This window comes from Thalassophryne amazonica, chromosome 8 (assembly GCF_902500255.1).
Source record: "Thalassophryne amazonica chromosome 8, fThaAma1.1, whole genome shotgun sequence".
NCBI classification, from domain to species: domain Eukaryota; kingdom Metazoa; phylum Chordata; class Actinopteri; order Batrachoidiformes; family Batrachoididae; genus Thalassophryne; species Thalassophryne amazonica.
The window spans coordinates 38,244,368-38,265,182 of NC_047110.1; the positions used below are offsets into that span (position 1 = coordinate 38,244,368).

The 20,815-nt window shown below is 43.1% G+C and overlaps 1 protein-coding gene across 1 annotated transcript in view; it reads right to left on the minus strand.

Moving 5' to 3' along the window:
• Positions 1 to 9,774: 9,774 nt before the first annotated feature.
• Positions 9,775 to 20,815, minus strand: part of LOC117515451 (ankyrin repeat domain-containing protein 26-like) — a 109,748-nt gene continuing 98,707 nt past the window's right edge. The window contains 4 exon segments of the mRNA XM_034176013.1: positions 9,775 to 10,734; positions 11,868 to 12,034; positions 19,496 to 19,541; positions 20,580 to 20,805. Of these exon segments, the coding sequence (XP_034031904.1) occupies positions 11,904 to 12,034; positions 19,496 to 19,541; positions 20,580 to 20,805 (403 nt within the window). The 3' untranslated portion in view covers positions 9,775 to 10,734; positions 11,868 to 11,903.

A 20,815-nucleotide genomic window follows, 5' to 3' on the forward strand; every position in this document is an offset into this window, starting at 1 on the left:
GTCTATATAGCGACAACAGAACAAAAGTAAGGAAAAACTGACAACTATAATCTGCTAGAAAAAAAAAAAGTTCTGCAACCTTATGTACATAAACAAAATTCATGTTGAAAACGGAGAACTCCTTATCTTTGCGAGTGTGTACATTCACGCGCAAAGTGTCCATTCTTCCCACACTTCCAACATGTCAATTTCCTCTATCTCACGCCCACAGGCTTTGCCTCTGGCTGCTCTGCGGCGCTGACCTTTACCCTTTCCTGCAAAACACACTTCTTCCTCACACATCATTATGACTGCTCCAGCAGGTTTAAAAACTGCTGTGTTTGGTGCAAAAGCATGGTCTGGTGTATTTTTCACTCCACTTCTCTCTTGCCTTTTTGTAAAATCACTGGTGTTCTCTTTTATAGTATCAAATGACTTTGTTGTGGAGTTTAACTGTAATTTTCCCAAGAAGTTAACTGTCTCTTGCCACATCTTTAAGTGTTCAGGTGATGCTGGATCTTTTGTCTCCATGTACCTAACATCATTTGACTATGTGTCATGTTGGCTGTGAGAACAACTGTTACCCATTTTAGCTGTTCATGGGGTTATCTCATAGGGAGATCTAAACGAACAGGCTGTTGTTCTTTTTTCATTGTTTGGTCACCGATCAGTCTGAAAAGTGTCACCACTTCGACCTCTGAGAGGTGGGTGACCTTGCTTATGGCTTCTTTCCAGACTCGTAGGTTCACAAACAAGTGTGGTGCGTTATAGAACGCTTACAACCTACTTCACAGACAGGGCTTCGTTTCTGCCAGTGGGTTAAAACTGGTGACAGGCCTCCCGCGATTCAGTTGCGGACGTCTTCAGTCATAAAAACACACACATTCACACAAACACATTAACACCGCTGCGCTTCAGCTGTTATCACGCTTCTGCTCCAACCGGTTTTTATATCAGAATTTTACGGCTCGTCCACCGAAGGTTTCACCGACCTAACACTGTACAGTTTTTTACGCGCTGTTCCGGACCCGAAAGTGGTCTTTTAGTTGTCTCTTGCTTTATTAATTGCCAATTGTAACCGCTGCCGGCTCAATCTGGAGCCAACAGCCACATCAGGTGTCTGACACAGCAGGAATGCAACACGAGCACGTGGCTCCGTAACAGATGGTCTTTAACCGCTGCGCCACCTGACTTTTCTCTTTCTCTCTCAGAGAGTAACACTTAACGCTTTACAGCCAGGCCTTAGCATCACACCTTACAGTGTTTAAGCCAAGAGACAAACCAAGAAAGACATTACGGGGTTTTTTTTTTCCTCGCGGTGGTCCCGGCCACACGCACACACGTGCACGTAAAGAAATTCAGTTCTCACTCGCGATCAGACTTTGCTGTTGAATTCGAATGCCTTCACCCCGGTAAGCGTCGACCCGTTAGGGAGGAGACCCGTCCCCCGGAAAAGGGTCTGCAGGAACTGGTTTCCGCGCCGCGGCTGCGGACTTCCACGAGCGTTCTCCGTCACGGGCCGACGAGTTTCCGGTCTATTGGCATCCGGCTCTATAGGACCAAGATGTCAGAGTCGTTCAGAGTTGGACCTAGAAAGAACAACTCAGTTGACACACACAGAAAATGATCACGCAAGAGACACTGAATTTCTTTTCCTGATCAGTAGAGAACAAACAAGGAGCTCCTTCATCAAGAACTGTCGTCTGCTCTGAAGGTCCCGCCCATTTGCTTCTCCTTTTTATTGAATATAGTTACATACAAGCATATAGGAGTGACAGTATCACAACACAATGGAAAGACACAAAGTCTGGTCTCTCGTTGATATGAAAACTGTTATGGCTTTGAGCCCACAGTCTCCTATGCTTCTCATAATAATGTCCAGCCCTGAACCAGCGTTCCGGTCACACTGCGCTTCCCTCAAGGCTGATTGTTGATTAAAGATGCACATCTGCGCTTAGCAAAAACATAACTCTAGCAAAACAGTCTGCACATTGACTAAGCCAAAGATCATCTGCTCACTTTCTCGTTTGACAGTTTTAATGATCACTTGAGCAGTTCAGCGTATATGATTGCTTTGACAATACCTAATTATTTAAAGGAATAATGGTACATGAACTCTCACACATGCATATATGTATATATGAAAAATAGAGAACAGCATCAAAGACATGATCACAGAGAGTACATCAAAGTGAAGACATTAAGATTTGATAATATATATTGAACAACAATATTGATAATATATAGAAAACCCTGTCACCCAGTGAGCTCCAGAGTGGTGTGTCTTCGTCATAATACTGCTGTAAAGCAGGTTTCGTAAGGTGTGCACACTGCATAGATTGTGTTAGCATTCTGGGTGCAGACTAAATTGAAATTCTATCCCCAAACTGACAGTCAAGGACAGTATGGGGAGGTGATGATCTAGTGGTTAAGCGTTGGGCTTCAGACCAGAGGATCCTTGGTTTAAATCCCAGCCTGACCAGAAAATCACTAATGGCCCTTTAGTGAAGCAGATAAGTATGATTTCTGGCCAGAATTGTTCACTTGGTGATGCAAGCATCAAATTTGGCATGAATGTTCTTCATAAATCAGTGTTTGAGAAAAAGTGCTGGCTGTTGTGTGTTGGGGGGGTGTGGCTGGACATTTGGGTGTTCTTTTCTCTCCAGGTGGTATGCAAACTGATTTATTGTCTGTGGAGAAGGTGCTGGCAGAAGAGTCCTTCACCCTTATCAACATGATGTGCAGCACCTGTGGATGGTGCTCACGTGCAACCTTAAAGACTTTCAGCTGAAGCAGATCATGAGATGGCGTTCTGGATTTAAGTCATGTGTGATTCAAGCAGAATTGCCGGGAACTCGACCTTGTGATGTTCGTTTGTGAGACGCTGAGGACCGCGCCTGAGTTTGACACATCGTGCCTGTGAAGGAGGAAGGGTGAGGGACACATGCTGTCAGCACACATCAGAGGTGATTGATTATCTGAATAATTGTTAACAGTAACTTGGTATTTTGTTACGCAGTATATTTGAACTTTGATGAGAGTTGTGCAGCTCGCTTCTCACTGCCGTGGCATGCGGACTGATGATCCTCCACCTGTTGTGAGAAGCTGCTCATTTACATAAAGCTTGAATTCGGACCTGAATGTGTTGCTGATAGTGTGTGCCTTTTGAAGGATATTAGTTGTAGCTGCTGACTTACCTCACCTTTTCTATCCTTTGCAGAGTCGGTTTGTCGTGTCCACCTGGGGGGTGTTTGGCGGTGAACGTTGGTCCAGAAGCGCCGGGCTTCGATCCTTTTGGGCGCTGGAGAGCGTGCCGTCCTTCACTCCACCAGACCGACGCAGTTTTTGTTTGTACACTTTGTTATGCACCAAAGGGGGAAAATAAATTGTTTTGTTATTGGAACCGCTTTCTGGTTGTTTTAGCGCTGGGTTCCGTCAGACGCAGGTCCGCTCCTCAACCCGCGTCGACTCATAACACTGGCCACTTGAAAATCCAATATGGCGGCCAGGTAGGGGTCAATGAAGAATTACACAGGGGTCAAAATCTAAAAATGCTCCAATCATATTGAAAAGTATAACACATTTGTCTGATCATAAATATTCCAAAAAGGTATAGTTTGGACTATCTATGTCTGACTGTTATGGAGTTATGGGGTAAAAACAGCAAGAATGGTGACAAAGGTCAGTTTCAGTTTGTATAGGGGTCAAAAGATAAAGTTGCATCAGTTTTTGTAAAATGTGATGCAGTTAATAGGGTTTTAAAAAGGAATAGTTTGCACCATGTGTCATGCTCAGTTGTCACGTTACAAGGTAACATCTGTCACATACCATAGAATCCAGTGGACGTCGGCATTGTTTGACATTTACTTTGCAAACCAAGTATTCAACAGTCAAAACTATTCCATTTATTAATCCTATTAGTTCAGCCAATAATTTGCACCACGTTTTACCAAAATTGGGACAACTTTAACTTTTGACTCCTTTACAAACTGAAATTGACCTTTGTCACCATTCTTGCTGTTTTTATCCCGTTAACTCCAGAACATTCAGTCATAGATCATCCAAACTATACCTTTTTTGCAATCTTTGTGACCAGACACATAATGTGGTATAGCTTTCAATTTGATTGGAGCATTTTTAGATTTTGACCCCTGTGTAATTCTTCATTGACCCCTACCTGGCCGCCATATTGGATTTTCAAGTGGTCAGCACTTTTTTCTCAAACACTGATTTATGAAGAACATTCATGCAAAATTTGATGCTTGCATCACTAAGTGAAGAATTGTTTGTTATCTGCTGCACTACTTGGCAAGGTCCTTAATCCCCTAGTTGCTCCCAGTGTGTAGTGAGCGGCTTGTATGGCAGCACCCTGATATTGGGGTGAATGTGAGGCATTATTGTAAAGCGCTTTGAGCATCTGATGCAGATGGAAAAGCAGTCCAGATGGCGATAGCATTTTGCTAGTATTTTGGAAATAGCAACTGGCACAGTGTGACATCATGTGAAATCAATATTCCATTCAAAGGATCCTGCCATGTGGAGTAACCAGCTTAGTCAATAGTGTGAGTCCCACAACAGAGCAGGTGTAACAGCAGGTGGAGTGAAATGTACTCAGTGGCAACACTCGGGGACAGCATGGTGAAGTGCATATGGAAGACAACCTCAGTATGAAGGGAAGACACCAGTCTATGGCCAGGCCACAAATGAGAGTGCTCACCTGGGAAAGACCCGACACATCTGACAGGAGATGCCAGAAGGACGACAACAGAGCTTATAGCACGCAAAGTATGTATAATTATGTCAGGACCATAGTATCATCTCTAGATATGATAATTCTTGCTGATGAAGATGACATGTTAGGACTGAATGCAGCATGTGTGCCCGTCTCCCTGTAGTGAGGGGAATTAAGGCCATTATACAACCCCTGGCAAAAATTATGGAATCACCGGCCTCAGAGGATGTTCATTCAGTTGTTTAATTTTGTAGAAAAAAAAAGCAGATCACAGACATGACACAAAACTAAAGTCATTTCAAATGGCAACTTTCTGGCTTTAAGAAACACTGTAAGAAATCAAGAAAAAAAGATTGTGACAGTCAGTAACGGTTACTTTTTTAGACCAAGCAGAGGAAAAAAAAATTATGTAATCACCCTGTAAATTTTCATCCCCCAAATTAACACCTGCATCAAATCAGATCTGCTCATTGACATTGACCCTATGCCATGACATTGACCCTATGTGTCTTTTTGCAAGGAATGTTTTTACAGTTTTTGCTCTATGGCAAGATGCATTATCATCTTGAAAAATGATTTCATCATCCCCAAACATCCTTTCAATTGTCCAAAATATCAACATAAACTTGTGCATTTATTAATGATGTAATGACAGCCATCTCCCCAGTGCCTTTACCTGACATGCAGCCCCATATCATCAATGACTGTGGAAATTTACATGTTCTCTTCAGGCAGTCATCTTTATAAATCTCATTGGAACGGCACCAAACAAAAGTTCCAGCATCATCACCTTACCCAATGCAGATTCGAGATTCATCACTGAATATGACTTTCATCCAGTCATCCACAGTCCACGATTGCTTTTCCTTAGCCCATTGTAACCTTGTTTTTTCTGTTTAGGTGTTAATGATGGCTTTCGTTTAGTTTTTCTGTATGTAAATCCCATTTCCTTTAGGCGGTTTCTTACAGTTCGGTCACAGTCGTTGACTCGTTTCCTCCCATTCGTTCCTCATTTGTTTTGTTGTACATTTTTCGATTTTTGAGACATATTGCTTTAAGTTTTCTGTCTTGACGCTTTGATGTCTTCCTTGGTCTACCAGTATGTTTGCCTTTAACAACCTTCCCATGTTGTTTGTATTTGGTCCAGAGTTTAGACACAGCTGACTGTGAACAGCCAACATCTTTTGCAACATTGCATGATGATTTACTCTCTTTTAAGAGTTTAATAATCCTTTCCTTTGTTTCAATTGACATCTCTCGTGTTGGAGCCATGATTCATGTCAGTCCACTTGGTGCAACAGCTCTCCAAGGTGTGATCACTCCTTTTTAGATGCAGACTAAAGAGCAGATCTGATATGATGCAGGTTAGTTTTGGGGATGAAAATTTACAGGGTGATTCCATAATTTTTTCCTCAGAATTGAGTGATTCCATATTTTTTTCCTCTGCTTGGTCTAAAAAAGTAACCGTTACTGACTGCCACAATCTTTTTTTCTTGATTTCTTAGTGTTTCTTAAAGCCAGAAAGTTGCCATTTGAAATGACTTTAGTTTTGTGTCATGTCTGTGATCTGCTTTTTTTCTACAAAATTAAACAACTGAATGAACATCCTCCGAGGCCGGTGATTCCATAATTTTGGCCAGGGGTTGTATAAAGATATTGTTACAGGCTGGACAAAAGTGCCATTTTTTTTTTTAGATGCCCATGGGTGTACAAGATCAAACCAATCCCATGCTCCCAAAAAAATTGGACCATATTATGTGGTGAAAATCCAAGATGGCAGCTGAAAATGCAATAAAAGTCCCTACATAGTGATATCACAGGCCATATTTGTGATAGATGTATGCAACCTGTCTGCTTGTTCGTTCAATCATGTCTTAATCCATGTTGCAAACACATTGCATTTAAGGGTGTCTTTGGATGTTATTAAATCCTGACTTACACAGTTTCTACATCAGCATATGTTTTCGGGCCTTTGGCATGTTTGAGGCAATAAAGATTTACAGGTACCTACAAAAGAAGTTAGGTACTTTTGCCCAGCATGTAACAATCTTACCCCTAATACCTCTCACTACTGTAAGACCAGCTGAGATGTCAGCAAGATATCCCTGTTTAAGATACTTGACCGTTGGAATGCATTTTGATTGTTGAAGAAAAGGAAATTAATTATGGGAAATGTGTGTGTGTGTGTCTGGGGGGTGGTAGTTGTTTAGCCTGCCGAAAGGTTTCTAAAATTTTGAACCAGTGATTTAAGAGTTGTGAATTCATTCACATCTTGAAAATGATCATGTTGCATAACATGAGGAATGTAGCATGTCAGCATGGAAGTTCATGCCAATTGTTATTTTAAAATTCTCAAAGAGTAGCATAATCAGTAAAGAAACATGCTGCAACCAAGTAAGGCCCTAAAAGGATTCAACATCAAAGGGGCATAGATGAATGCAAAAATGTTAACATCTTCAGCTTCTAAACAGTTTTGCATGGGGGGGGGGAAGAGAAAAAAATCAAATCAGTGGCATCATCTAGCAATAGATCAAATGAGTCTATCAAATACACAGACATCAGTTCAGTTTATTTGTATCGATAGTCTTCTGTAATATACAGGTATCACAATATACGTAGCTGTTCGAACAAACAGAACAAAAGATAAAATGACCATTTTTACGATATAAATGTTGATACCCTGTTTTAAATGGCTAGAAAAAATATTGCAGTTCATCTCATTATCTCGTTCGTGTATGGTCATAACAAACTTAATAAATAAAATAGCCATAACAACATTATTCCATTCCATTCAGTACAACCATTTTAAAACAAAAATAGATATCATGCTACTAAATGGCATGCACTGCCAAAAGTAAAATCTTGGCAAAATCATTCATGATGTATACAACCAATATTTATAACTCAAATTAACACTTAACTCACAAAAACATATACACACTGTGCTAATACAAAGTGTTTCATACTGACCAGATGACGCTGATGGAACAAGAACAAGGTTGACTCAGTGTATCCATCAGTGATTCAGGTGTAATAATATGGCTTACAATAATGAACGGCAGATTGGACTCACTCACACTGCACACAGTCCACATGCAACTCCACACAAACATGGTCCAGCTGCATCGTACCACACACAGTGCACATATTACGTGTGCTTCCTTCTCTAGAAAGAACACATGACGTGAATATGGTGTTAACGTTGATGGTTACTTTGGACTTAGTGTTAATAAAAACTGTTTAGATATGTGTATTGTTTAAAAAGGTCAAATAGTGAAAAACTAGTTTTATCTGCCCTTTTATGTTTTCACGTGATTGGGGTTTCATCTCAAAATTCCCTAAACTGTCTGTTCCTTTATAAGTTATGTTGCCACAAGCAGAATTTTGCGCCTGGAGCAGCTCGTTTTCCACTTCTGTGACTTTAAATTCTGCAACAGAGATGCATATCTGGACTGTGACATGCTAGCATGATCTGTATGCGAGTGAAAGATAAACCCTCTAATAAGGCACAGAGGGTGTGGAAAACAGCAGCTCCTTTCCATTTAAAACAACAGCTGCAGAAACAGGTTTGTTATGGTTGTCTCACACATGCAACAAAACCTCTGAATTTGTTTGGGATAAACATCACAGGCTGACATGTCACAGCAAATCAACCACAACATAATGACATCAACAAGCGCAGCATTATCCTAAATTGTGGAAAAGAAAAAAAATTTCTTGATAAATTACCTGGGTGTGCATATCAGTAAAGACAGACAAGAAAAGAAAAACAAGGAAACAAAAGGTAGACAAAACAAACTGCAAGAGTACAGTTGTGGTCAGGAGGTTACATACACTCATCATAGACATGAATGTCATGGAAATTTTGGGCTTTTAATGTCTCTGAACTGTTCATTTGCCAGGGTGGGATGATTGTACAGCATACATCATTAATATTACATTAATGATTTAAAAAACAAAACAAAACCCCTAACCCTATTATATATACAGACATACATTCACTGAAATCATTTAATAAACAGTGGTGGGCACAGCTAACCAAAAAGGTAGCTTTGATAGCTGCTAATCCCAATCTGCTAACTGAAAAGTTATCTTTTATAAGGCTTACCAATAAACCACCAAAAAATTTATCAGAAACTACAGCTAACCATTACCTTTCAGGGTTGTCTCCGGTACACTCTCAGCTACTGACAAGCCGGTTTTGAGTTTAAACACCACCAATGCTTCTGCTAGAATCAGAGGTGATCATAAACCCAAACACAGCTAATAAGTCAGCACTTCTGTCTTTGAACGCCCTGCCCACTGCTGGAGGTAAGTGTCAAGATTGCAAAGCATAGTAAAACAGTAAAAAAAAGTAAAAAGCATAGTAACATAATATGCCAGTATTCACACTGGATGGCAGTGTGAATGGCACCTGGTTATATCACATGGTTGTTGCTGCCTGGCTGAATCACAACTTAAACAGAATTTTCAGTTTTGCAAATGGCTTTTTTAACAAATGGATGACATATTTTACAAATACACATTTATTTGTAAAAACCAATACACACAGTGCTGGTTAAATTAATCAACCAATCGGTGATCACAGGCTGTTTACCCATAATGTATTTTGTGTTAATATGTTCAAAATTCAGAATTAGTGCATTATTTCAAAATTAAAATATATGTGTTATATTTTCACTTTGTACAAATGACAAAGTTGACATTAATGTCGTTAAACTATCTGGATTAATTTGGTTTGTAAATCAAAACCATGTCAAACCTGCTTTCCTTTTGAGGACTTCGGCCTCACGGCTGGACCGCTGTATGCTGTAAAGGGTAATGACTTTTGTTTTGTTTGTTTTATTCATTTATTTATTTTGCTGTAGCGGCCTGGCGGCCAGGTGTCTTCTGCTGGGGTAGAGTTGACCTCTTCTTCTCTTCACTACCTCACTGCTGCAAAATACATAGCAGACTGGAGCCAACAGGATTTATAAATGTTTTTCACTGTAACTAACTATGCAAAAAAAAACAAAAAAAAAACGTTAGTGGTCTAAAAGTTATCAGAACGAAATTTATTGGAAGCTAATTGGTCCGCTGATGGTTTTTGGAAGTTAGCTGAAAAGCTAATCTGTTAACAAAACGTTAGCTTCGACAATTAGCGGTTAGGGAATTAGCAGAACTGTGCCCACCAATGTTAATAAGTGATGATGAAGGTTATACAATATCTTACCGTGGCAAGGTCTCTTAACTCGCTACTGATCATGATTGATTACAATTTGTAGTTTCTCTTTGCCAGCATAAAAAGGATGTGTTTGACAGCACTCATTGGACTGACCCATACCCAGAACAGGAAAGTCCAAGGAGCTTAGTAAAGAATTGATTTATGCAAGTTGTGAAGGTCTCTTGGAGTCATTTAGTTTAGGCAACTCTACATGAGTACAAGTTAGTCAGATGCATCACCACTTTACAAAAGTCTGGAAGAAAACCTAAACTGTCACCCTCAGATAGAAAAGTACAAAAGAATCTGGTCAAGGTGTAGCTTGCTAAGGGACATTTAACCAAATATTGTAAATTTTGACCCTGTGTGGATTAGAGATGGCCCAAAATTAATTCAAGCGTCTGCACCAAATTCTTGTTTTTTTTTTTAGAGTAATTAATGATGTATGCTGTACAATCATTCCACTCTGGCTAAACAACAGTTCATGGACATCATTAAAAACTCAAAATTACCATGACATTCATGTCCATGAGTGTATGTAAACTTCTGACACCAACTGTATGATATGTCATTTGTAATCACAAATACATACTGTCACAAAATCGGCAATTACTACTCGTGTCAATATAACAATAACAAACAATACATACCAACAACTATCACACCATTTTTGTTGCAGGTGTGAGAGAACCATTCAAGAGCTTTAAGTGGGTTGTTTGCCTGACTGATCTCAGTGTCTACAGGATATTTTTTTGTTTTTATTATCTTACGAAAAAGGTGTCTAATTTGACCCTTTTAAAGGTTTCACATGGAACATAAAGTTTTAGGGCCCTGTCCCACTGGGGAGAGGATTAATTGCGCATGAATTGAGTAAAGAAACTGCGGGCATTCGTTGTCGTCCGCAACAAAAATGGCCCAGTATGAATTACGGATATATTAATAATATATAGCGAATATATGATGAACAATCACGGTTATATAACGCATGTAGTGAGGAAACTGATCCGACACATTGAGATTATCACGGCAGTATTACGGGTGTATTATGAATGCATCACGCACGTGTTGCGTGTGCACGGCATCTGCATTGCGGTCATAAAAGAAGTGCACTCGCTCCTTTTGGCATCACTATTCACACCAACAATACAGCCTCTGGAGCATTTGCTGGATTTGGACAAGTTGATCACAGAGTGTTGTCATGCAAGGGTTAACTGTTCAATGTGTTTGGGGAGCGGGAGGGGGGAAGCCGCTCGGGGTGTGAGACTGTTTTTTTGGGGGTTTTTTTTTGAGAGTGTCACAGAAAACAGACTTCAGCGTGAGTTGTGGATAAACAGCAACTCTTCCTTTTGTTGGTAAATAAAAGTCCTGGATTGCAGCAGCTATTACGTCTTTGTGGATCTACACAGCCAGACCGGCACTGACTGGCAGGTATGTCGCTTTCTGCCACATATAGCACTTTGGGTTTACGTGACGTGTTTGTTATGCATTCACAGATTGTCCGCAAATCAGCTGCAAAGCAGATGTAATAAAAACGCTTTATTTGTGGTCAATTTGTATGCATTCACTACAACATATTTTAGTTTGTGATGTGGACATGATGGGCACGCAATATATCTGTTTTACACACTGTCCCGGTCCACTGCCAAGCCGCAAATCCCCGTCAGTTGCGGATATCAGCGGTTAACGGCAGATATACAGCGCATAGTTTATGTATTGTGTATGAATTGAGTATATATGGAGTATGTAAGGCGGATGTTATCCACATCCAGATTTTTGAGCTACTCAAAAATCCTGGCTGCGGACATGTGTGCCTCTGTGGATGATCACAGGCGTGTTTGGATGACGGCCGACTCATACAGGCATGTTACACGGATATTGCGGATGTTTGGCGAATATGGGCCAATTTTGTGCGCAATCCATACGCAAATCTTCCTAAACGCCAGTGGGACAGGGCCCTTACTCCACAAAGTTGTATCAGCAGCTGGGATGTGTTCAAATCATTTTGTTCTTCTTTAACACCTCCAAGTACTGTTGAGTTGCTCTGCTGATTGGGTCAAGCTCTGTTCTTGACGCTGAACCCACTGGAGACAAACGGGTGGAACCAGCGTCCAGCTCTGCTGTGGCTGCAGAACAGAAACCACAGTTATCCACAATAACCCAGCACTGGCTATCAGGTCGCAAGTAGTTACTGTGACCAGATGAGCAATTCACACATTTATTTTCATACTGTAATTGTTCTATTTCATTCCTACTGACAGCCAGAGGACGGTGCTTAGCACCTGGATAACTACATGTAGGCAAGCACAGAGAGGTTGAGAATATATACCAACAAAGTCACGCCATTGGATGTGACCTGGGTGACGTCACTGGTTGTCTTTATATGCCAGATGTACCCAGCACTTCCTTCTTTTCTACATTCTCACATTCAGAAGAGGTTGAGAACGCATTTGTCTACGATTGCCGCTCTCGCTTGTAGCCTCGCAAACCACTTTTGGTTGGAGCTAACTGCACTGCACACGTCCTCCAGAGGCTGCGAGACACGGCTTCAACGGTTTGTGTTCTTTGATCCGTGAGTACACCTTCCTTGCCAGGTGCGCGCCCTTCGCCGCTGCCCTGCTGGGTATTTTCCTCTGTGCACAGTTGAAGTCACTAGTTGCTAACCACTAAGCCTTTAGCTGTGTTGTTTCGACGACAGCTGGCTACTTGTTTAGTTGTGTCGCTAACCCCGTTAACTACGTGGTAGTGTGCGTATCAGAACCAGTATAGTGTGCTGTGTTGGGGTTGCCGTGAGTGTTTTCCACTCCTTGAGGCACTTAGGCTGTGAGTATTTAGGCTGTGTGCATCGTGTTATTACTGTGGCTGTGAGTGATTCACGGTCCGTGCCTTGTATTACTTCTTACGGTGCGAGTGATTCACACTCCGTGCCTTGTATTAGCATTTACGCTGCGATTGATTCACGCTCCGTGCCTTGTATTAAGACTGTGGCTGTGAGTGATCATATTCGTGTCTTGTGTTAGTTTTTATACTGCGTGTGATTCACGCTTTGTATTGCTATCTGTAACTGTCAGGGCTTGTGTTAGCCATCTGCATGCAGTTCACAATGATGTCAGGGGCTTTGTTGCATGGCTGCAGTACCTGTTTGGCTGCTTTGAGCTCAGGAGATGGACATATGTTTTGCCCCTCGTGTCTTGGGATCAGACACTTGAGGGAAGCCCTGACTGACGATGCCTGCCTTGATTGTGCCAGTATGCCACTGGCAGAGAGGTCTGCTAGACTCGCGGCATTGGAAAGTGGGATGCCCAGTGGGACTTCAGCCCCAGGAAGGGACCAAAGTGCTATAAACGCCCACATGCAGGGACCCCTTCTGCTAAGAAGGTTACTCATGACCATGCTTTGGCTGAAAAGGTTGAAACATTGACTTCTGAGTTTGCTCAGATTAAGTCCTTACTTCTGAATCTATAGGCTAGGGATGCTGTAACAGTTCCTGTTGTCCCTAATGAGGCTGATCAGACCGATGTAGTTACTCAGCAGGAAGAAGATGCCATGTCTATTGCTGCGAATGATTCCTTGTACATGGCAAGTGATACAAACTGTGTGGAGGATCAGGATGAGAGAGGTCTCTCTCCAAACCATTCATTGGTGGGCTCTCACACCTCTGAGGCAGAGTCCCTGCCGTAAACTGGACCTGGACTATCCTTTGTCAAGTAAGCTGTTCAGTTGGCTTTATCTAGGCTCGGGGTCGACAATCCCCCTTCGGAAACCACCGCTTCAAGTGCCTTTTTCAAAGTCAATCAGAACCTTGAGTTCAATGTTCCAGCTTTGCAACCATACATCGAGGGGCTCCACCGATGTTGGGCAGACCCCAAATCATTGACCCATCTATCACAGGACTGCAGAGCCCTTAGCTCTATGTGTGATTTGGCTCAGTGTGGTCTGAACTGTATGCCCTCCATTGACAGCATTATTGCGAACCTGGTTGTGGCTCTGGTTGATGCTCCTCAGCCGGAGCAGCATTATTATTATTTAAAAAAAAAAAAAGAAGCTTTTTCAGACAGCTGGCATTCAAAATTCTATAAATTGTGAAATGGCTAGTTCATTTTGTTTAAAGGTTCTCAGATGATTTATAAATCACTGTCTGTAGATTGAAACATATGATGAGCGAAATTACGTGACGCTTTGAAATGTCTGATGTGCAGTGAATGCATCAGTTAGCAGCTCGTTTATCGACGGTGCTTCTGCTACTTTTTATGATGAAATAATGCTGAAGTTATGTGGAAATGATTGTTGTACTAAAGCTTCAGATATCTGTCACTGAGATACAGTAGATGATGACTGGAGTGCAGTTTGAAGCAGAAACAAGGTGTTAATCCGTGAACCGTGTCATCAGGGGAGACCGAATTTTAGGGGAACCGTTTGGTCGGCAACACCGGCAGTGACTCACAAATGCTCTGGAGTTCACTCTTAACCTTGCTTTAACCTTTAAGTGATTTGTTGAGCAAACTTTTTGCCTTACAGCTACAGCCTATCACCACCAAGGGGTGCTCTAGCCCCCACAGCATCCCTGTGTAGGTAAACCTGTCTGCAGTGGACAGTTCTCAAAACCTGAAAGACCGTTCAAGAAGGACACTCCTGAGGGAAGCATGTGAAGGTTAGAGGACTCTGTGGCTGTGATTGGAGTGACTGTGTATTCCTCTACTTCTGTCTGTTATACCAACAGTCCCAGCTTCATGGTGGGGTGGCACAGAGAAAAACTATTGTTCTTATATATAGACAGCATGTTGATTAAATGACTAATGTTCAAGATGGCGGCGCGCATCGACGCAGCGGCTTCTCTAGCTCCCGGTGTAGGCCTTAGTAAAAATAGTAGTTTTAGCGGTGTTAGCAGCTCTAGTGTTCCAAGTAACACAACAAGTATAAAATACAGCTCCAAAGATTTGCTCAAGCTAAACAACTGCCGTCATGTCTGAATCCACCCAGACCTCCGCAGATTGACGATCCTGAGAGCGAGTCGCAGCTGGAGCCGGCTCAGACCCAAGAGGAAGCGCTGCGCACGCGGGCGAAAATGGGGAAAACGCGGAGGTCTGCTAAACAAGGTAAAAGCTAACTGTGGAAGACCGGCTATCCCGTCACTATTTCTATCCAACGTCCGTGCGCTGGATAACAAAATGGATTTGCTACGACTGAGATTACATCAGCGGGACATGCGGAGCTGCAGTGTTTATGTCCTGATGGATACATGGCTCAACAACAACATGCTGGACTCTGTCTTCGAGCTACACGAGTGGATACTCTTCGGTGCGAACAGAGACCAGGAGGGCTGTGCATCTACATTAACAAAGGTTGGTGCACAAACTGTTCTGAGGTGGAAAGACACTGCTCTGAAGCTGTAGAATATCTTACAGTAAAATGCAGCCCTCACTATCTGCCGCGGGAATTTACAGCAGTGTTTATTGTGGCCGTCTATGTCCCCCCACAAGCTAATGCTAACGACGCTCTGAAGCAGCTACATAATTCCATCAGCTTGCATCAAAATAAGCATCCAGATGCGCTGTATTTAGTAACAGGGGACTTCAACCACTTAAACCTGCAAGATATTCTCCCCAAGTTCCACCAGAATGTAAACATCGCCACACGAGGGGAAAACATGCTGGACAAAATGTATACAAATATATGTGGAGCTTAAAGAGCAGCCCCCCGCCGCCATCTCGGCGCCTCAGACCACATCTCACTCCTCATGCTTCCTGCTTACAGTCCAGTGTCGAAAAGCAGGGACATCATCACAAAGGCCATCTCTGTGTGGCTAACTGGTGCTGTGTCCACGCTTCAAGACTGCTTTGAGACCACCGACTGGCAAATGTTCAGAGCGGCTGCAACAACAGGGAGCAATGTGGACCTGAAGGAATACTCATCGACTGTGCACTGCTACATCCGGAGCTGCATAGCCAATGTGACCACTTCCAAGACCATCACCATCAGGCCAAACCAGAAACCCTGGATGACCGGAAAGGTGCGCTCCCTGCTGAAAATTTGTGATGCTGCATTCAAAGACAGTGATGCAACAGCACTCAGAGCAGCCAGAAGGAACCTGTTGGCGGGAATAAGAAGAGCTAAGTCCACATATGCCCTCAAGGTTCAAGGCCACCTCCAATCCAACGACCCAAGGAGCATGTGGAGGGGCATCAAATGCATCACAGACTACAAAAACAATGTAGCACAGTGCTCTGCAGACCCAGTGCTCCCGGACACCCTGAATGCCTTTTATGCGCGTTTTGAGGCATCCAACACCACCACCCCCTCCCGAGTCCCTCCCTCCCCCAAAGACCCCCCAGTCAGCAACATCACTACAGCTGAGGTGAGGAACGTGCTGCAGAGGATCAACCCCCAAAAGGCCCCGGGCCCTGACGGAATACCTGGGAGGGTCCTAAAAGACTGTGCACACCAGCTGTCTGAGGTTCTGGCGGATATATTCAACACCTCTCTGTCCCAAGCCAGAGTTCCGCCGTGCCTCAAGACATTAAGGATAATCCCTGTGCCAAAGACCTCTGCACCATCCTGCCTCAATGACTACAGGCCAGTTGCACTCACCCCCATCACTACAAAGTGCTTTGAGAGGCTGGTGATGAGGCGCCTGAAGCAGACCATTGATGTGACTGTAGATGAACACCAGTACGTGTACAGGCAAAACCGGTCCACAGCTGATGCCATCTCCACTGTGGTGCATCAGGCCCTCTCCCACACAGAGAACAAGGACTCCTATGCAAGGCGGCTGATCCTGGACTTCACTTCTGCATTCAACACCATCACCCTGCAGAAACTGTTTTCCAAGCTGGCTGAACTAGGAGCCCCCTCAGCACTGTGCAACTGGATCCTGGACTTTCTGACTGGGAGGCCACAGAGTGTCAGGATCAACACCACCTCATCCTCCACCATCATCCTGAACACTGGCTCACCCCAGGGTTGTGTGCTCAGTCCACTGCTGTACACATTGATGACCTTCGACTGCAGAGCCCAGCACAAGAACAATCTTGTTGTTAAGTTTGCAGACGATACAGCAGTGTTCTGGCTTATTAGCCAAGGGGACGAGACAGCGTACAGGCGAGAAGTAGAGAACCTCACATGGTGGTGCGGAGACAACAACCTCATCCTCAACACCCAGAAGACCAAGGAGATAGTTGTTAACTTCCGCAGTCAGCCCCCACCACCCACTCCCCCCTCTACATCAACGGAGCAGTGGTGGAGATCATCTCCTCCATCAGGTATCTTGGAGTCCACCTCTCCAACACTCTCACCTGGCACACCAACACCACGGCTGTCATCAAGAAAGCCCAACCAACATCTCTATTTTTTGAGGAAACTGGGAAGGGCCAGACTGAACACCGAGGTCCTCAGGGCCTTCTACAGCTGTGCAGTGGAGACTGCCCTGTGGTATGGTGGCTGCACGGTGGCGGAGAAGAAAGTGCTGCAGCGGGTGGTGAAGTCTGCACAGAGGACCATCGGATGCAGCTTACCACCCATTGGGGACATCCACATCTCCAGATGTAGGGACAAAGCCACCTGCATCCTCCAAGACTCCATCCACCCTGCATACAGTCTGTTCACACTCCTTCCCTCTGGAAGGAGGCTGTACAGCATCCGGGCAAAAACATCCAGACTTAAAAACAGCTTCTACCCGAATGCTGTCAGACTGTTGAACAGTTCAACATCCATCACCAAACTGTGAACATTGCACTAACATGCACACTGTCACCTTCTTAATACTTTAACGCTGCTGCTGCTGCCGACCCTGTGCCTTGTATATATATTCTATGGCCACAGGGGTGCGCATATTGTACATTGCAAAAGTTTATATTGCAAAAGTTTATACAATAGGTTAGGTTAAAAAAAAACTGTCCCAGTTAACTACACCAAGACCTGGAGGAAGTGCATTTCGTTCTGCCTGTAAGGGTCGAGTGACAATAAAAGTGACTCTGAGTCTGAGTCTAATCAAGCAATTAACACAAGAATTTATCAACATCTCTGAACTGAGTAATCAGCTTTTGCCTTGTTAGCTCATGTTAGTATTGAACACTAATGGTGAGTTTACACATAAGCAAGACGCGTTACAAATGTCATTTTTCTGTCATTCGTGACACATTCCTGACATTCTTAACGTGACTTAACGCATCTGAATAGGTTTCTTAATAGTGCATGTTGGTGCATGATATTCTTGATATTCGTGGAGCATGTTTTTGCCTGTCAAAAAATCTTCCACGAATGTCACACACCACCCTCATTTCACCTCACGTTGTGGAGGTCGCAACTGAGCGTGTTGATCCGTCTTGATGAGTCGTGATCCTTAATAGAACGTAACAGCGTTCGTAGTGGTTCCTGTGATGGTTCTTGGAGCCAAGACTGTCACGCCTTATTATGAAGTGACATGGAAACTGTCAAGTTTTGACACGACTTGTAACGCGGCGTCACATTTCACTGCGCGCCATGACGAATCAGTTTTCTGTCACGTGCGCACAATTAAACTCGGCTCCACAGCGTTCAGTTTGATGCAGTATGCCGAAGAGGAACAGTGACGCGAAGTCAGCCAAGTGTCGTTCCACAGTTCCTGCTGAAGCTCCTCAGGATGCTCCCACAAGTGTTCCACCTGCTGTTGTAACCGATGAGCAGGAGAACGAGCCAGAGGAACCAGAGGAACAAGAGGAGCCTCACGTGCAGCCAGACATCTCTGCACCTCCTCCAGTCCGGCGGAGGAAGAAGCATGCGCACAATTAAACCCTACTGCATCGCATTCAGTTTGAATGCTGACACCAAGTCGGCTAAAAGTCTCATTTTAGTGCTCTTCAGCACGCTCCTGCAGGTGTTCCACCTGCTGCATGCGCCTGATGCTTGGGAAAACGCACGAGACGCATGAAGCCACACATTTGGCTCTGTCCGTCTCCTCCTCCTACTTTCTGCACCACGCTATGGCACAGAGCCCAACTACGCATGCAGTCACAAAGTTCTTCTGAAAAACTGGCGCGATCTGAATTGTTAGCAATGGTTGGATGAATATGGGCGTGTGTGTGGAGACAATTCACCTTGTTCACAACGTGACAGAACTTAATGGTGCACTGTTACGCGCAACAATGCGGAACATTATTCTTGACCGTGCGTAATGGTTCCTGATAATTCTCCAGCAACATGTTCCATTAATCGTAACGCGTGGTAACAGTTTGCAACAGTTCCTGAGGAGACTTGCCACCTCTGCCCCGAATCATCACATCTGTGATCAGCGGCCAAGAATGTGTACTTCATGGCATTCGTGACTTGTCATCGTTATGTGTAAACGCAGCATAACAGCATAGATGAGAAAATGAAACTACTTTACAGTGTCAAGAACTTTGGCTGATTCAAACAGAGATTTGTTTTTGTTTGTAGATTCAAGAGCAAAATTACAGAAGAGACTGTATAAACAAGTTTGAATGCTGTACTTTCACCTTCATTTGATGTTAACAAAAATAGAAAAAGCCAATGAGGCATCATTTATTTTATTAAAAATTCTAACATCAATGATTTATAGGATATTATCAACTTCAGGTGTCAACGTCACTCACCACGGTTCAACTCCTTCGATACATTTCGATCCAGTTCTTTCTGCATCTAACAATGAAAAAGAAATGTATAGTTAATTACACTTACAACACACACATGGCTAACTCTGGCATCACTGATAGGATCCACTGCTTGCTGATGGTCTATTTGGACAGTCATAGTTCAGAAGAAATTACGCGTACAATTGTAAACGGACCACAGCACCATCTCCATCCACCAGCTCCAGAATAATGTTCAGGCTCTCAGCCTTGTTACAATCAAAATCAACACAAGTCGACTTGGAATAAAAGTCCGTGTGGTTTTGGAGTTACATGTTGCTTGAAGCAAGAGAGTTGGACACAACAAACAACAACCCACCAAAACTGAGTTCATGAGAATAAAATCACCTGCATTTACGGTTGTAAATCACCAAATCCAAACAACTGATGTCTTATAGTTTGTCCAAGTCGGACCATAACTTTGAAAGTTAAGAGATATTTACTTATCAAAATTCCTTACACATCAGACTCCTACATCCTACTATGTCTCCCTGTGCCCCATGTTCCCCAAAATGATTTGATCATTGTCCACTCAGACTAAATTGTTTCATCATGAATTCTAAACACTAAATCTAAAGCTGGGCGGTTGCAATTCCATCCAATTGACCACACGTCACTCCATAATCAATACAGCTGGGGTAACTCAGTGTACAACAGTGCATAGGGAAAAAATAAATGCCTTTGATTAAGCAAACAATATGATTGGCTCTACCTTTTTATCTCTGAAGCCAAACCAATTCTGTTACAGTTATTTTACTGTTCATAAAAATACAGATGATGGTTCAACCAAAATGGTAATGCAAAGCAAAAGAATTATGGTAGCTGATCCCCAGTCAATGTTAATCAGTGTTTTAAACAGATGTGTACTACAAATTTTTCACTACAAATATGTAAATCAAGATTTTTCAACACATAGCAACACAACAGCACTGAGATCCATGACATTATAAAATAAATAAAACTAGGCTAAATGGATTTGAAAATCACAACAAATGTAGACTATAATTTCTATAAGTACATGTGTGTGTCAGTTTGTGAGTGTATGGACCTCAGCCAGATAGTCCTCCACTCTGCTGCTCTGCCCTGCACTGACAGGGCTTAGGAGAGACAGTCCAATGCTCCTGTTGGGATGTCCCAGTATGGCCCCGGAGTTTGCAATTGAGCTGAAGGAGCCCCCATCCAATAAGGACCCTCGCAAGCTACTGTTGGCAATTACAGATTTGCTGCGCTCGTCAAGCAACTTGGAATTGGCATCTGCGAGTCGAGCATTTGCCCTGCAGACAG